This window comes from Calidris pugnax, unplaced genomic scaffold (assembly GCF_001431845.1).
Source record: "Calidris pugnax isolate Ruff unplaced genomic scaffold, ASM143184v1 scaffold171, whole genome shotgun sequence".
NCBI classification, from domain to species: Eukaryota; Metazoa; Chordata; class Aves; order Charadriiformes; family Scolopacidae; genus Calidris; species Calidris pugnax.
Window position 1 is genome coordinate 5,623,090 of NW_015091064.1, and position 17,222 is coordinate 5,640,311.

General features: G+C 38.2%; 1 protein-coding gene across 4 annotated transcripts in view; it reads left to right on the top strand.

Moving 5' to 3' along the window:
• The window catches only part of LOC106896694 (phosphatidate phosphatase LPIN1-like), a 37,955-nt gene extending 22,320 nt beyond the window's left edge, over nt 1-15,635 (top strand). For all 4 annotated transcript variants that reach the window (XM_014956852.1, XM_014956853.1, XM_014956849.1 and 1 more), the window contains 6 exons: nt 1,972-2,120; nt 3,735-3,821; nt 5,680-5,832; nt 7,752-7,866; nt 11,105-11,208; nt 12,038-15,635. In XM_014956852.1, coding sequence (XP_014812338.1) covers nt 1,972-2,120; nt 3,735-3,821; nt 5,680-5,832; nt 7,752-7,866; nt 11,105-11,208; nt 12,038-12,197 — 768 coding nt within the window. In that variant the 3' untranslated portion in view covers nt 12,198-15,635. The remainder of the gene's footprint in view (nt 1-1,971; nt 2,121-3,734; nt 3,822-5,679; nt 5,833-7,751; nt 7,867-11,104; nt 11,209-12,037) is intronic.
• The last annotated feature ends 1,587 nt before the right edge of the window (nt 15,636-17,222 follow it).

Genomic DNA, 17,222 nt, shown 5'->3' on the forward strand with positions numbered 1-17,222 from the left:
CAAGGTGTATGGCATTAAACAGCCCCTCACTCACTGCCTGAATATTATGTAAAAAATAGAGAGTTTTTTCCCAAGAGACATACAGGATGTGTTGGTAATTTTCTATAGCAAACAGAAAGCAAGGGTTACACAAACACGCTGATACTTTTCAGATTCAGAAACCTTGCAGAAATTAGCTGAAGCTAAAACTACTTTTAGATGGGTTTCTTGATGAAACAGTGGGTGAGACTCATCAGTTACCCATTCTTACCTCCTTTTCACTTTTTAACTCACTGAACAATTGCAGTGAAATATAACTAAGAAAAAAAAAACCTGCAGTTTTTGTGAAAATGAATGGTTAGGTCCGTAAGTAGAACTGAATCACAGAATACCAGGTTGGAGGTGCCTCAGGGATCATCTGCTCCAACCTTCCTTGACAAAAGTATGGTCTAGAAAGATGGCCCAGCACCCTGTCCAGCTGAATCTTAAAAGTGTCCAGAATTGAGGAATCCACCACTTCCCTGGGGAGGTTATTCCAATGGCTGATTGTTCTCATTGTGAAAAATTTTCCTCCTGCGTCCAGTTGGAATCTCCTCAGGAGTAACTTGTAACCATTACTCCTAGTCTTTTCCATATGACTCCTTGTAAAAAGGGAGTCCCCATTTTCTTTGTAGCCACCCTTTAAATACTGGAACACGGTGATAAGATCTCTCCTAAGCCTTCTTTTCTCAAGGCTGAACAAACCTAGTTCTCTCAGCCTTTCCTCATACGGCAGGCTTCCTGGTCCTTTGATCCCAGTTGTCACAGGTTGCCAGTTTGAAAAGCAGCTATTTACCACCCCTCTCTGGGTGCAGCCTGTCAGCCAGATCCCCACCTGCCTCACAGACCACTTGTCTAGACTGTAATGTATCAGTTTCTCTGGGAGGAGGCTGTGGGGAACCATGTCAAAAGCCTTGGAGAAATCCAGGTAGACAATGTCAACCACTTGTCCCTCATCAACCAAGCAGGTTACTTTATTGTAGAATGCAATCAGATTTGTCAAGCACGATTTACCCTTGGTGAATCTGTGCTGGCTTTTCCCAATCATGTGCTCCATTTGACTTGTGATAGCCCCTCAGGAGGATTCGTTCCAGAACTTTCCCAGGCACTTAAGTAAGACTGATGTGCCTATAATTTACTGGATCCTCCTTTAAGCCCTTCTTGTAGATGGGGGTGACATTAGCCTTCTTCCAGTCTTCTGTGACATCCCCCAATCTCCCCAACTTCCCAAACATTATAGAGAGTGGCACTGCAATGACACCATCCAGTTCTCTTAAAACCATCAGTTGGATACTGTTAGGGCACAACTCTTTCTACACTGATGGTGGGTCTGTGTTTGGGTCAATGTGGATTGTTGTTCCCAAGGCTTGGTGCCCAATTGTGCTGGTAAAGACAGTAGTCTCTTCCCTAGTGTGTTGCTAAGTGACGCAGGAGACATGGGGAGGGAAGGGCAGGGAAGTGGGAGAGTTGAGGAAACTTGGTGGAGACTGAAGGGTAATAGGTCATATGGTAGAAGAGGTGGGTTATTATAGGAATGAGATGTAATACCATAGAACACAAATCCCTATATAAACACTCTTAATTAGAGTTCATGGACCTCCTTGTCACCTATGTTTCTCTGTGTGTGTATATCTATATCTCAGAAAGGAAAATCTCCATAGATAGTCTCTATTCCATAATTTGTTATTGTTTATGTGACCTTTTCAGGATTTTTTTTTCATATCCTTGACTGTGAAACAGAATTTTTTTTGTTGGTTTTGTTGAGCTCCATAAATCAATGCCTAATGTACGCCACAGAGGGCAAACCTCTGCTATCATTATTTAGACAATAGCTCTGCTGAAAGCAATAAGATTCAGTGTGACCAAGGCAATGATCATCTGTGGCTTTGTGTTTGCACTGTGTCTGTTTCATATGCTCAGTTTGTTGATTATCTTGCTGATAATGTCTTGCAGAAAAGCTTAAAGCTCAAGAATGGCCCCAATGATGTGACCTTTAGTGTTACAACACAGTATCAAGGCACTTGCCGCTGCGAAGGCACCATTTACCTATGGAATTGGGATGATAAAGTTGTTATTTCTGACATTGACGGAACAATCACACGGTGAGTTCATCAACAGGGAGAGGCTTTTTCTGCAAGGACAAGTTGACCTTGGGACTGAAGGAAAAAGTAATTAATGGGGAATTTTGAGTCACAGAATTATCATATTCTAGTGGTTTGGGGTTTTCTTTTTTTGGGACGGGGGGGGAGAGAGGAGGTTGGGTTTTTTATTTGGCTTTCAAACAATGCAAAATCATTATCAAATTACAAATGCAGCTAAAGACACATGCTATGTGTGCCCATTATTTGTCACCTATTGGTATTTTGTGATAGTACTTTAGTATTGGAGGATCTGCTACAAAATCATAACCTTTTTGCTGCATCACACTTCTGAAGTACACTGGCTACATTAAAAAGAAGAAAAGCATGAGTTCTGTTTTAAAAGGCATTACTGGGGCATTCCATTGAGGGGGATTATTATTTAGAAGACAAGACTCTGAAATCAATGTCAGAATTAGAATTTGATGGAAAGTTTCAGATTAGTACTTTGAGTAAAACCCACAATTTTGGGGTGACCAAAATGATTCACTCGCTGATTTTCATTTAACTCTGGGGAATGCAATTGTGTGTGGAACAGGGAAACACATAATAAAAATAAGGCATTTTCTTTTGACCTTTTAAAATGAAATGCTTAGATGTATTTCAAAATCAATTTATTTCAAAATCAAATGTGGCTAATTAGAAAAAAGAACAAAGGGAAAATAATTTCCAAGAGCAATCTAGGGTGAATTAAAATATTTAACTTAAACTGAAACTCTTTTCTTCTTTGTGATTTATCCATTGTAGGGCATTTTTTTTTTTTTATGCCAACATAAATGAATATTTCCCCTCCTTTTGTTTTCTTAAGCTTCTGTAAAGTGAATGGCTTCTGCTCCTCTCTACTGTTGAGCTGACCACAGTTATTGAATCATTTGACCCGATAATACCATTGCAAATCCATCCTAAGCCACTGCCCAGTGTTTTCTGTCTAAGATGCAAGATATTCAGGGTGTGGATGACTTGCTGTGTATCTGTATAATGCTTAGTCAAGTGAGGTGCTCATTTGTTTGAATTTCTAGATGTTACTAGAGTGTAAACAATTTCCTCTCACGTAAAGCAGGAAATACAAAGAAACCAATATAGCTATTTCATAATAGTTTATATGTGACCATCTGTTGGCTTTATGTGGAGAATTTAGTTTGAAGTAAACTAGAATTTCACTTCCAATGCTTGTAATTTCCCATAAATTTCACTTATGTGTAGATTTGCTTTATTTAGAAAACATTTAATGTAAACCTGAAAAAGTACACTTAGTACTGGTAGGCTTACTGCTCAGATCTGATTGATAGCCTGTATGCTGTAACTTATGTGTTACCTTATGGTTTACGAGCTTATCCATGAAGACCTGGAGTACAAGAGTAATTAAAACAACATGGTCAAGGGTGGGCATGTCAGCCTATCTCAAAAGAAAGGGGAATAAAATCATCCTTTTCTGATCACAGTCAGCACCCTACAGAAAACTTTATTTTCCTTTGCTGCTAGACAAATAAATTAGTAGGGTTTGTATTAACCTCATCTGTTATTTTAAGTATTGGGTTTTTTTTCAGTTCATTTATATTTTTCTTTTCCTTTATTCAGGTCAGATACTTTAGGTCATATTTTGCCGACTCTTGGCAAAGACTGGACACACCAAGGGATTGCAAAGTTGTACCATAAAGTGAGCCAGTAAGTATTCAGTAAATCTGTTCATGCATCTGTGGCTTGTGTTTATTTGTTTGCACATAAAAATTACATTTTCTCTAGGCTTCTCTTAACCTATAAGGGTAACAATTTTATCAATATCTCATCACTTCAGTGGTGATTACACAGTGTAAACATCTGCTATGTGGTATCCAGAGCAAAACCTGCTTTGTGATATCAAAACAAAAGCCCGCTACCAACAAGTAGTGATTGCTCTGCCAACCATCCCAGATAGCTACAGTTAGTTTCAAAAACTAGTAATTTGAATGAGTTGTGCAGTTGCAGCAAGTGGAACCTTTTTGCAAACTGAGAGTTGCAGCAGCACTAATTCTGCTTCTAGATGAGCACGCATGGCCAGTGCAAGAGTACAGGTGTACTGTTTGTTCCCTGGATATGTGGTGCAATGTAGTCAAGCCACTGAAAGACTCAAAGACTGAGAGTGTGGTGAGTTTTGTGATTAGAAATTGAGAGAAAAAAGGAAACGAGGAGAAAAATTAATTTATATCTGAATGGAATCAGATGAAGTATCCGATATATTCTGATGTTATACTTTCAGATTTTAACTTTTACTGGGAGGATTACCGATTGCTGTCTGTTCAGGCTGATATTTCTGCTTCACGCAGAAAATAAAATTGGTTTTCTTTTATTACATTAAATTCAGCTGCTCTTATATATTGAAATTACTGTAAATGCTTGAAGAGCCTGTGGTACACATCACAACTGTCCTCTTAGTTAATCTGATTTTTTTCTGTGTACTAGGGTAATGCTAAGGTTCGTTTATTGCTTTTTGTTTTATACGGATGATGCATTATAAATTATGGATGATGGAATCTAAATTATGCCAGGGACACTTGTCTGTGCTTTTATTCTGTATAGCCATACGTGATCACAGCAAAGACAGGACAGCTTGGGAATTCACATGCTGAGTACTATTTAGTTCTGTTTATAACCTCTGCATTACATTTGGTGAAAATGTTAATTAATTTTTTTAATTGCTGTTGTTATTTCTATGCCTGCCAGCATTGTCAGTTGTTAGGGCTTTGGTGATCATAAACATAAGAGAAAAAAATGAGATTTGAGTCATGTTGTTTTTCAAAATATGAAGTTAATTATGTAAAGGCTAGATATTACAGCTGAACACCATATAAATGTTCAATAGCTAGATTTAATGGCCACATGTGCACTGAATACAATATTTCTTTTTTTTTATGAACAATAATTTCTTTATAGGACTTGAAGTAAATCGCTAATAAGTTGCACTTACATCAGTGGACTCTGTTCTATCATGAGCAGAACCAAGGGTAACCTGTGACTTCTGTCAAAACTTTTATTTCAAGTCAAAGATTACATTTCGTACTGTGTTTTGAATATCAAATTTGCTCCAACTTGAAGGAATATGTTACTGCTGTGCATAGACTTGTATTTTTTTGCGGAGGCTCAAGAGGCTGGAATACAAGACAGTTAATATAGTAAAGGCTAATGCAGCATTGTCTGCTTTGTGCCGAGTGTTTTCCCCTTAGTAGATGTCATTTCAGTTAATTCTAAGGCGTATGGTTCCACTGTGCAGGGGCAGATAGAAAACCCTAAGTCATAAGCCGTGAGAAGACTAGAAATAAATGAGCCCTCTTCAGGTGTAAATCACAAACTGCAGTGGAGCAGACAGATTTTAATTATCCACGGTTCTGGCATAAATGTTTTTATTCCTTTTAAATAAGTCTAGGTTAAACATAAGTCTGTTTTACAGTCATGGTTTGATTCATGTAAAAATAAGCCCACAAAATTATTAATGTCAAAATACCTGCTTTATTTTTACAGTAATGTCTTCTTTTATTTCTGTTCACAGGAATGGATATAAATTTTTGTATTGCTCAGCACGCGCTATTGGAATGGCAGACATGACCAGAGGATACTTGCATTGGGTCAATGAACGAGGAACCGTGCTGCCTCAAGGGCCACTCTTGCTGAGTCCAAGTAGCTTATTTTCAGCTCTTCACAGGTAATACAATGTCACTTCTATGCAGAAAGAGACTTGGAGGCTGGTGGAGGCTGAATTCTCAGCTATTTTATGGGAGTGCTTGAAATAATTCATAAGGTTGTTTTTTTTTTTTTCTTACGTATTGGTGCAAAATTTAATTAAGAAGAAATTTTGTTAGAGATAAACTAAGCGATGTGACTAAATATTGAATTTTGATCTATCTCTGAGACATGCCTCAATAAACACCTAAGCACTGTTTACCAATAGGTTCTGCCTGTTGACTTGATGTGTTTCACATGGTGTCTTAATGTCAGTTATGGGAAAGAATGTGAACATTTTAATAACAATCACTTTTGTGTTGACAAAAATTTCTTTTTTTTTTTTTTTTTTTTTTTGAGAAAAATTTTTTCAGGTTTTTCTGTGAAGGCACACAGGAGAAAAAATGTGTAATTTTTGCCCATTTTTAAAAAATACCCAGGATCTAAAATTTGCTTGGTTCTGAAGAAATTTGTATGAAAATGAAATGAACTTTTTATACTCCTGACTGCACTGTGGTATTCTGTACGGACAATGTTGTTCTTCCTAGGTGTTGAACTGTAATAAATGAATAATAATAGCACAGATTTTGAATATTGTACCTTCTTCCTAATTCAGTGAAGCATGTCAAGTGATTACTGAAAATATTTTAAGCTGTTAAAAGCTGCTGTGACAGGATATATTTCATTAGAATTTTTAATGCAAGGTTGTTCAGATGTTCTCTTGATTGAGTGACATGCTTTGGGCTGTCTTACCAGTCATGTTCTAAATATAAGAGACCGTGGAAGTATTACAGTGCACTTCTTAGACTGATTAAATAATAAATGCAGTGAAAGAGTAGTTACTGTTATCTTACACTCCTTGTATCTAGAAATACATTTAAAGTGATACTCTTTTTTGGTATCTTGTTTAGACTAAAGAATACCCGTCTTTCAGTGTACACCGTTATAACTGCTGTGATATGTGGGCAATAAAGGACTTCATTGTTATCCATAGATTTAATTATTCTGGGTGTGAGGGCTCTGAGATAGGTGTATGTGAGACTGAGGAAAGATGGTCTTATTCCTCTTTTGCACATTTTCAAACTTTGATTTATACATGGAGCTGCTGTTCCAAAGGGCTGTATTACTCCTCTGAAGCTTCTGTACTACTCACATCTTCCTTGACATATGTGTTGGTGCTAGGATGTGGGATTTGGAGCTTCTTAGGAGCTTTTGTGTCATGCTGGCATCCTCCTATGTTATGGGTACTCCAGACTCTGCCACCTGTTCAGTGTCCTTGCCAAGAGAAGCTGTTGTGAAAGGGCTTTTGCCCAGAGATGAGAACTCCTCTGTTCATTAATGAATTCTATATTCTGTAAGGAGCAACTGAAGAGAAACAGAAGATTCCTTTATTCCTTAACTTTTGCTAATTAGCAGCAATGGAGGATCCTGACTGTAGAACTATTTTAACAGACTGAGGTGCTTCTAGCACATATGGTAGTTGCAATCCTTTTAAAAATAATGGAGGAAAAAAAACCCCAACTATACAGAGTGAAGGCTAATATAATCTATGAATCATTTTGCAGTTCTCAGGAAGCAGTTTACTTGATGACAATTTATGCCTCATGAGGCTTTATTTAGCAGCTACTCCCTGTAATCAACCATCCTTGCTCAGTAGCCATCTTTACAACATAGGTTTCAATAGAAGTTCCCTTGTTTTAGAGGATTTATTTACTGTGCCCATTATGTAAGCTTAGGAATGCTATTCTGTCTTGGTGAGCACTGTGATTTCCAAATGTATTGGAGAAGGTTGGAGGCTCTGTAGGAGTATCCAGTGACATAAAAATGTTGAATAGAGAAAATAAAATGGTTTGTGCTGTATTTCATGTGTACTTACTCAGTCTCCCTTTTTTATCATTTCAGGGAGGTGATAGAAAAGAAGCCAGAAAAATTTAAAGTTCAGTGTTTGACAGACATCAAAAATTTATTTTATCCTAACACAGAACCTTTTTATGCTGCTTTTGGAAACAGGCCTGCTGTAAGTATGAATTTATTTCATGGTTCTGTTGCATTAGAACCTAGAAGCTTTAAATGAGAATTAAGATTATTTTGCTTGGCCCTGTGCAAAAGAAAATATAAAGGTTCTTCCTCAAAGATTTCACAATATAGGATGCAGAGATGGAAAAGCACTAAAGTAACTATGTTACATCTGCATAAGTTGGCAGTTAAGCTTGTGTGAAAACCCTGATCTCATCTTAATCCACTCTGATACCTGTGGACAGACAGGAAAACCATTCAGGTGACTATTGGTGGAACTTACACTTCATACTCTTAAGTACAGTCAAAAGAACTTGGATGTCCCACTGAAATCAAAAGTTTCTACTTCGCGTGGAAAGTGAGATGTTTTTTGACATGGAGAGGGGAAAACGGATCTCTGTCACCTGTTTGAAGGCTACATAGTTGGGTTATAGGCTTTTCTTACTCCTGTCATAGTCCAAAAAATACTTTTATGCATCCAGAAAAGGAAGCAGTCTCAGCAGCGAGGACAGAGGCAGGGTCCCTGGTATGTGATTATCCCTTCTTTTAAACTGTTAGCATGATCCAAGAGACTGTTTTGACACAGGTAGGTCACAGTTTTCCAGGCAATTTCTGGATAAGATTGCTGTGTCAGCTTGGGGCAGGGGCTCTTCACAGTGGGCATTTGATATGGCCATATTAGTGTGTGTGTTTATGTGAGGTTGTGGGGGAGTTGTTTTCTGTTGTGGGGTTTTGGTTTTTTTTTGAGAGGGTAGATATAGAGAGTTTAGTAATACTGACACAGTGTCAAGAGACTGCCAGGTGTGAGAACGGGCGCTCACACTGCTTAGTTCACTAGCGTAGATATCATTAGAGGTGCCTAAGGAAGGACAGAGGCTTTGTTTCACTCAAAATCCTTGAAAGCATCCTGCTTTCAGAAGGATAAATATATAGAAAACCCGCTTCTTCAGTTGTTTACAGTTTCACTGGGCACCTAAGTTTAGATGCTAAGCAAATTAGACAGATAGGCCTCTTATTTGTGCACAGGAGTCCCACAGAGCATTTGGTACTTCCTCCAGTTCTGCATTGTCATGTAATATTTCCTGTAGACACTGGAGTGTGGTATAGTTACATGTAACACTAGAGTGATGTTTATGGCTATGGACTGTTGGTGTGAAGCTTGAATGGGTATCAACCCTGTTTTGGAAGCTAAACCCACTTAATTCTATGCCTGTGTCTTGGCCATGCAATTCGATCTTAAGAGAATGGTCCTTGACCCTTCATATTTCCTAGTGTAATTAGCTAGAGAATACTCCGATTGGTTACCTCTCCCTCGAGTTGGTGGAGAGAAATGGGATTTATTTGGAGAGAGAGTAATTAATTCAGGTGCTTGGTGACCATCTTTCTCCACTGACTCCACGAGAGCTAAGGCTTCTCGCTGAAATGTCCGTGGACCATGGATTCCAGCCCTGGCTGCTCAGTGCTATAAGAGATACATTCACGAGCAGAAACATTGGCTTGGTGAAATTATCAATATAAAAGCACACCCTGGCCATTGCCGGTGTGAGTATGAACATTCAGAGACTGGGCAGTTTAGATGCCTCAATGTTGGAGAGAGGTGCCTGGCAAGATATTTTGGCACTGAAACCATGTATGTTATGGCTGCATTTGAGAGGGCTGAGCATGCCTTTCTGGTGGGACTTTGTTTCTATACTTGCCTCTATTTTTGTTAGGGTTGCTGACATTTATTAGCAGCAACTTTTTCAGATTAATCTTTTAGCAAACTACATTTTTAAAAACGTAATGTTGGACGGAACCAGAGGTCTTCACTGTCCAATTTCTGTAGTAAGTTGTTATACCATACACAGCTTAGTTTCCATTATCAAGGTACCTTTAGACATATGATTCTGAAATAACTTTTTAAACACTTTTTAGTTTGGTATTATGGCTGATGTCTACACTAGTTCCATTTTTTTAAACCTCAGGGAAATAAAATTAAATCATTATTTTCATGCATACTTCAATTAAATTTCAAGTAAAGCTGTAAGCTAATGTTTCTAAAGGAACTATTGGTAACTCACTCATCTGATGGCTGTTGGAGTGCAGTCTGCAGGCATGAGATGTGCCGCTGGCTTTGTGAAGATCAGGATCATCAGTTTCTCAATTTTCTACGCTGCTTGTTTTGGCTTTTTGTTTTGATTTTTTTTTTTTTTTTTTTTTTTTTCCCCCCAGAACAAACTCAGTGAAATTTCAGTACTCGTGGTTGTTACAGGTGTAGATAGTACTTGGGCTGCCAGGATGCTGAATTCTTGAAATGACTGCTGTTCACTTTTGTTCAGTTACTTGCTTTTTTTTTTTTTTTGAACAGTCTTTACAACATAGAGATAAAAATAATCTTTACGTCTTCATTAACATTCCAGTCTTTCACGACCTCAGCTTTTAAAACCATGATTTATAGTAGTAAAATGGAAGCTTGTTTTTGCTCTGATCTTCTGGGAGCTATTTTCATCTTTAGTTTTGTCAAGCTTTTCTTCAGAACAGATCAAAACTTATTCATTGCTTTCCTTAAGAATTGAATTTCTTAGAAGGTGTTTGTAATTCTTAGTTCCAATTGTACTTCCCAGAGCTGCATCTGCATTGCCTGCTGGCACTCACTGCTGCTATTTGGCATGTGTGCCTTGCTTTCCCTTCTTTCCCCCAATACATGGATATGGCACAAATCCGAACTTGGGAGCTAAGAGATGTTCCCAGGGGTTTTAATGTAGACACAGTTGTCATGACTTCCTTTTTGTGTCCTTGTCCTTACAAACTAATCGCTATTTTATGTGTCAGTTATGTTTTAACCTCTGTACGCTGTTGCAAGATACTCGGTACAATGCACACAGGAAATGAAATGTGCTCTGAAAGAAAAATGAAAGTGCAAATGCTTTTACACCAAATATCATTAGTTTTTTATTGAATGTTATTTTTTGTCAAGAGAAGTTACTGAAAAAGTGAACATGATTTTGATCAATAGTCTAAACTGAAGTGGCAAACTCCTTACCTACCTGAAAATTGTCTGTTTCATGAGCATTTTGTTAGACTGACCTTGCTTGTAGCATAATGGAGAATTTCAGATACACAATAACTAGGTAAATTTAGTGCCAATACTGTGTAAATATGCTCTTCTGCGTAATATAGTCCAGCAAGAATAAATATTATTGTGCAAAGGCAGAATTGTGACTTTTTTTTTTTCTTTTTTTTTTTCCTCTTCTGTTTAGGATGTTTATTCATACAAACAGGTGGGAGTTTCTTTAAACAGGATATTTACAGTTAACCCCAAAGGAGAACTTATACAAGAGCATGCAAAGACAAACATCTCATCGTAAGTAATCTCTTATCCCTAATGCCTTATAGACTAAATTAATTTGCTGTTCTAATTTATGACTCAAGTTGCCCAAAGATGCATTTGATTTTACTAATGAAAGATTCCTTAGAATGTTTCAAACAAAATGTAAAAAATTTAGGATAAAATATAGACTTCCCACTTCAGTAAAACTGACAAAAAGAAATAGTTTAGTATTTAGTTCAATATATTCCATCTACTTTAATCATGTAAAGGAATTATCAGTGTACAATTTAGTCTGCTTAAAAATTAGACTAGCTGGTTTCCTGAAGCCATCTGCCTTTTCATGGCCTTTTCAAAATTTCCTTTTCCTGGAACTCCTATTTAGAAGAGCCAGAAAACAAAATCTGAAGATAGGGCTGAGGGCTTCCAACAAGATGCTCAGGCACTGTAGTACCTAACACGGAATGGAAATGGCATTTAGTCATGTTAAGAGTGTCCTGAATTGAAGGGGAGCCATATGCGTATAAAATAGGAATAATCGATTAAACAGGGAGCTGCTTGTGCCAAACTGGACAGAAATGGAGAAGCAGAATATGGGGTGTGAATGTTTTAGCAGGTGATGTGGGTGGAAAATGGCATCTATTTCTCACTAGGTAAGTGTCATTGCTTAGAATGAATGGATTTCTGATCTGAACTGTGAATCTTCTCTGGAAGCTAGGCATCAAAATTGAGTTAGTTTTACTCATTTGAGGGGGCTGATTTGCCTGTGGAAGAGTAGCCGTGCCTTAGTGGTTGAGGACTTAAAAAAATCAAAGAAAGAAGATCTGAAATGGTTCACCATTCTTTTTATTTGTTTATTTTCCAGCTATGTCAGACTTTGTGAAGTGGTAGATCACATTTTCCCTTTGCTGAAAAGAAGCCATTCTTCAGATTTCCCTTGTTCTGATACCTACAGTCAGTTCACCTACTGGAGAGAACCTCTGCCACCTTTTGAAACTCGGGATGTACATCCAGCCTCATCTTAACGGCATCTCCAAACTGTTGGTTTCAGCTCAAAGAATGAGTTAGCTTTTATTGAAAGGACACCACTTGGCTTCTGCTGTTGACAGTTCAGCTGGAATCTGTGATGTTGTGAGCATTGTATTATTTTGCTGTGAGCAAATCTAAAAATGCTTTTTCATACTTTGTCACATTTCCAGATGACAAGAAGGAGTTTTACTGGGAACAGGAGTTTTGTTTCTAGCTCTTCACCCAGCTGCTCCCATTGTGCCATACAGTTTCATTATTTAAGGTCAAATAAAAAAGAAGTGATGTTGGAATTGAAGTTAAACATGTCATAAGGTCATAAAGTTCTGTATCTTTTCTGCATCACTGAAGTAATTTTTCATCTCATCAGAACCCCCTGCAAGTAAGGGAGCTGAAGGTGCTCACCATTCCTGACACTGTTTGGTGACACCAACAAGGATTGCAGTCCATATGTCAAAATGCCTTTCTCTGAAGGAGCGAATGATTCTTCCTCTTTCCCCTTGCTTGACCAACAACTGTTTGTTTAAGGGTTAATTACTGGGCTAGATCCTCAGCTGTTGTGAATCAGTGTAGCTATCAAAACTAATAGAGCTGTGTTGATTTATTCCAGCCTGTTGTTTTGACAAGGTAACACTTTTCTGAGGAAATAACTGATGTGTAATCTAAACAGAAAGCAGATGAAGTAAGGTGGCCAGATTCTGGCAGTATTTCTCAATTTGAGACGTACCATGCTTCAAGAATAGCTGTTTGGATTAAGGTAAGTGTGCAAGTGGAAGAAACGGGCTGCTGTGCATAGTGCCCATCTTACTGATATCAGTGATTTTCAGTAAAGACATATAACCCACAAAATCTGCTGAGTTTCAAGACTGTTACTGAGCCAAGAATACTGAGGATTTTGTCGAAATGGAATAGTTTTATTTGAAACATTATTTTAGTTAAAATGTGAACTTCGATGCTGGTGTGAATGATGCATCTCAGGTTTTTACTGTATGGATTTTTTTGTTGTTGTATCATAAAGAACGGATACTTCTAGTGCAATTTACTTTCCTTTAAGATAATGAAATCTCCTCTTTAATCTTTTTTTTTTTTCCCCCTTATTTATCCAGACACAAGCTGTAGATACTGTTTTTGCTACCTGCTTTTGACAGCCTTAAGACTTAACTGTGCGTGCTAAAAGCAATACTGCAGATCAGTTGATAATGTTTTCCAAATGGTCTGCCTTTACATGATGCGGTACTTTACTTAAAATGTAGACATCAAGTGACTACATGCCAAATGATTCTCAAATGTGCTTGTAGCTAGGAAGGAAACTTTTTTTTTTTTTCCTTTTAAAATATATTTAAAAGTCTAATTGTTCTCTGAAACACTGAAAATGGCATCATGGGATTCCATGTATATTGTATTTCAATATAGCTAAAACAGTGGTTCACAAGCTGTGATCTCTGCCAGCTTGTGATCTGTAAGGCTATTGTACATGTTTTGCAGCTGCTTTGTAGTGTTTTCAGTTAGGACTTTAATAATAGGAAGGCAGAGTAGTCCAGGAGAAGTTTTAAGACGCGATTGTGATAAGTTAGAACCCAAAAGGTTGGGAGCAGCTGCTCTGCGTCACATTTGTTCTGTTTCAAAAAATTCTGGTTTTGCATGTCACGAGCGATAGCAATGTAGGTAGGATGGTAATTCTATAGTAGGGTTTTTTAACTTTTAGTGCCACAGACTTTATCTGGGATATCAGGGGGCCAATTTATGATTTCTCTGTGCCTTCAATAGTAATGAATATAAGTGCAATCCTTTATACAGCTGCAGTGTGCAGTGGTGAGCCCTCCCTGTCTTCCTTTTCACATGAACGTTGCTGCTTCGGGCAAGGTGCGCGCCCACTCTGGAGGTACGAGGATTAGACAAACACAAAGAGGAAGAAACACGTGTTTAATAACCCAGACTGGTTGTGCTCTCTTGAAAGTTTAAAGAAAATGCAAATATATTTTTACTTAAAAATGGAAGAAATGTGGTATGGATTTTCAGAAAAGACAATCAGTGAGGATTGCAGGTTGCCAAACTGAGATGGTTGCATCTCTAAATATAGCCACACTTTCCTTTAAATATCTATTAATGCTTGTCATTAATGATTGAATAAATGGATAAATATACTAACTGCATCCTATTTTAATTCAGTTTCCGTAAAGGTTTGTTTCAATCCATTTATTATGCGAAATAAAAGCAAACCAACCCTTCAGTAAAAGGCTGTCAGTTTTGTGGTTTTTGTCCTTAACCAGTAGTTCAGATCTATTTTCCGAAGGTACCATATACTGTAGCTTCCACCAGAAAAGATGGGCTCTGGAAGTTCTCCACAATTAAAGCTTGTGTTGTATTTATTTATAACTTAATAAATAGCTAATCCAGGATTGTTTGTTGCCATTAGTATTTCAAACCAAATGATAGCATGAATTTGGTCATTTGGATTCTGTGAGCCTGGTGGGCGTCGTGCAGCGCTGGTACGGGTGACCCTGCGCCGCTGCGGAGTCTCTGTCCGGGAGGTTTTAAAGACTTGGTTAAAGAGAGTTATGGCTGACTTGATGTAGTGTTGGCAATCTTCTGCTTCAGGCATGAAATTGGACGGGATGACCTCCAGGGGTCCCTTCTGACCAACATTTCTGTGATTCTGTGGAAGTTAAATGCCTGACTTCTGACATACTCTATACCCCTTTGTGTCTGTGGGTTGAAATACAGCTGAGCAGTGAAACAAATGTGTGTTTCTATAACTAATGTTTATCAGATTTGCTCACAGAAAAGACACTTACAAAAATCAAAGTTTTGACCTGCTAGAAACATCGCCATACTTTTTCAGAGATAAGACATTTTGATTTGTTAGCTGAGCAATTTTATGCATAATATTTAAAATGCTTTGTTAATTCATGTAGAAGAAAAAGGGATGGTTTAACAAATTCCTACTCTTTCTGTGAAAGAAAAAATTCAACCTTGCTTGCAGTGTAATGCTGGTTTCTGTTATAGAAAGAATATTTGGCTGACATAAATATGTAGACACATTAAATCACAGTATATTCTATTTATACAATACACGTAAACTAGGATATGCAGCAGTGAGGAGTGACTAATGTTTATTTTTGTGAAGCTGATGACCATACCCCTCCAGCTGTGTCATGTGAGGGAAAGAATACCATAATTGTTGCATTAATTACACCGAAGATAAAATGTTACTGCTGTAATTTGGAGAAGGAGGAGAAAGAGAGTATTGGGTATCTGTAGATATATTTGTAGATATAGATTATTACTTCAAAGCCTATTTATATACAGTGTTTACTCTGTATATATGTATGTGCTACTGCAATCATGAGAATAATTTTAACACCTCATTTTGATCTGCTGGATGCAACAAGGGTAGAAATATATATTGTAATAAAGGCAAATAGAAATTTTTCTGACTCTTCTATTTTTCTGTATACATTGATAGTGGCAGGGTGCTTTTGCAGAACTGCTGAAACTCTGTAAAGTGTGGCTTTTGTAGCTCCCGTCTCAATTGCTGGTCTCTTATCAGGACTATCCGGTGTAACTTCCAGCAGCTGCAAAATTTTTGCTGTTCAGCTACAGGGTTTAACCCAGAGGCTTTTCAAATGGAAAGAGTTTATTGAGGGAAACGGGGCCAGGATCTGGGCTGTGGCTGTTGTGGGGTGTGGGAGCAGCACCTCGAAGCCAAGAGCAACCAGGCGGGAACTGGAGCAAATTGGATCAGTCAGGAATCTTGCCCCACCCCAGAATTTTTTTTAATCTTCCTTTCCTCTAATTCCTAATGTGACCTAAGGATAAACCAGCCATCTGTTTTGAATGGGAGCGCTGTCATTCATGGCAATGAGACTAGATTGCCTTTTTTTTTTTCCTTTTTCCTCCTCTTTGGCGTTGACCATTCTGCTTTGTGAGAAGCACCATACCCTTTCCTCCTGTCCGTGAGAACACAGCGCTGCCTTCTGCTCCCTCTGCCGGGTTTGCTGAGCAAACTGTCTGCAGGCAGAGTGATACTGCCAGGCTTGTGCTGGCTGGTATGAAAACAAAGATGTTTGGGGTTGATAAGGCTCTGCAGCAGCTCAAGTTCTGTGTTAAAAATACAAGAGCAGCCGTATTTGGGCAGCCTGCAGTCACTGCTGCTTCAATCTTCTCTATTTTCTGTGTGTCTCCGGCTTGTATAAACATTTACACTGGAGCTCTGGAGACAGGCTTTGAAATGAAGGTGCCTTTTTAATTAAAAGTTAGAGAAATGGTGCTTTTGCATCAGCAAACTGAAGTTTATAAGGACATATTCATTGCTCCTGGAATATCCCGTTAACACTAGAGGCAGAAAAGTCTTGAGGGAGAGAGCCTTCAGAGGAGCAGACCATAAAGTTAGAGGGGGGGTTGATGCATGAAGAATGTAGGGAATATTCCTAGAATACTATATTATTTTTTTTCCTTATACATAAATAGTCTTAATTCAATATACATTGCAGATGCCATCGACCATCTCATGATAGCTTGGTGCAAGAGGCAGAAGACCATTGGTGCTAAGAGCTAGTGTCTAAAAATATAACTAATAAAACTTTCAGCTCTTCTGTGAATGCATAAAAAGGTGAAGCCTGGTGGTTGTTCTTGGTTTGGGGTTTTTTGGGTCATTTTTTTTTTCTTTTGATAAGAGTTCAGCAAAGTACGGTAGCTAAAGGAGTAGACTCACATTGCCATAACCTCAGGTAGTCCTAGCTCTTCTGCTTGCAGTAAAATCCAGCCCCTGCTTCTGCTCTGTGGCGTGTTGGAGGTTTGCAAGGAAAGGGCTGTAAATGAAAGACGAGCAGCTGGCACTAAAGAAAGCCCAGCGGTGGTCCAGAGGAATCACAGCTGCTGGATATTTTGGGAAAGGGAACCTCAGCAAGAGCTTTCCAGCCATTGGGATGGGAGGGAGAACAGTAAAGGCAAAATGAGAAATGAGTTTTCTTCTAGGAGGAACTAGAGAAAGGGAACAAGAACAGAGCAAGTGGCCAAAAAAT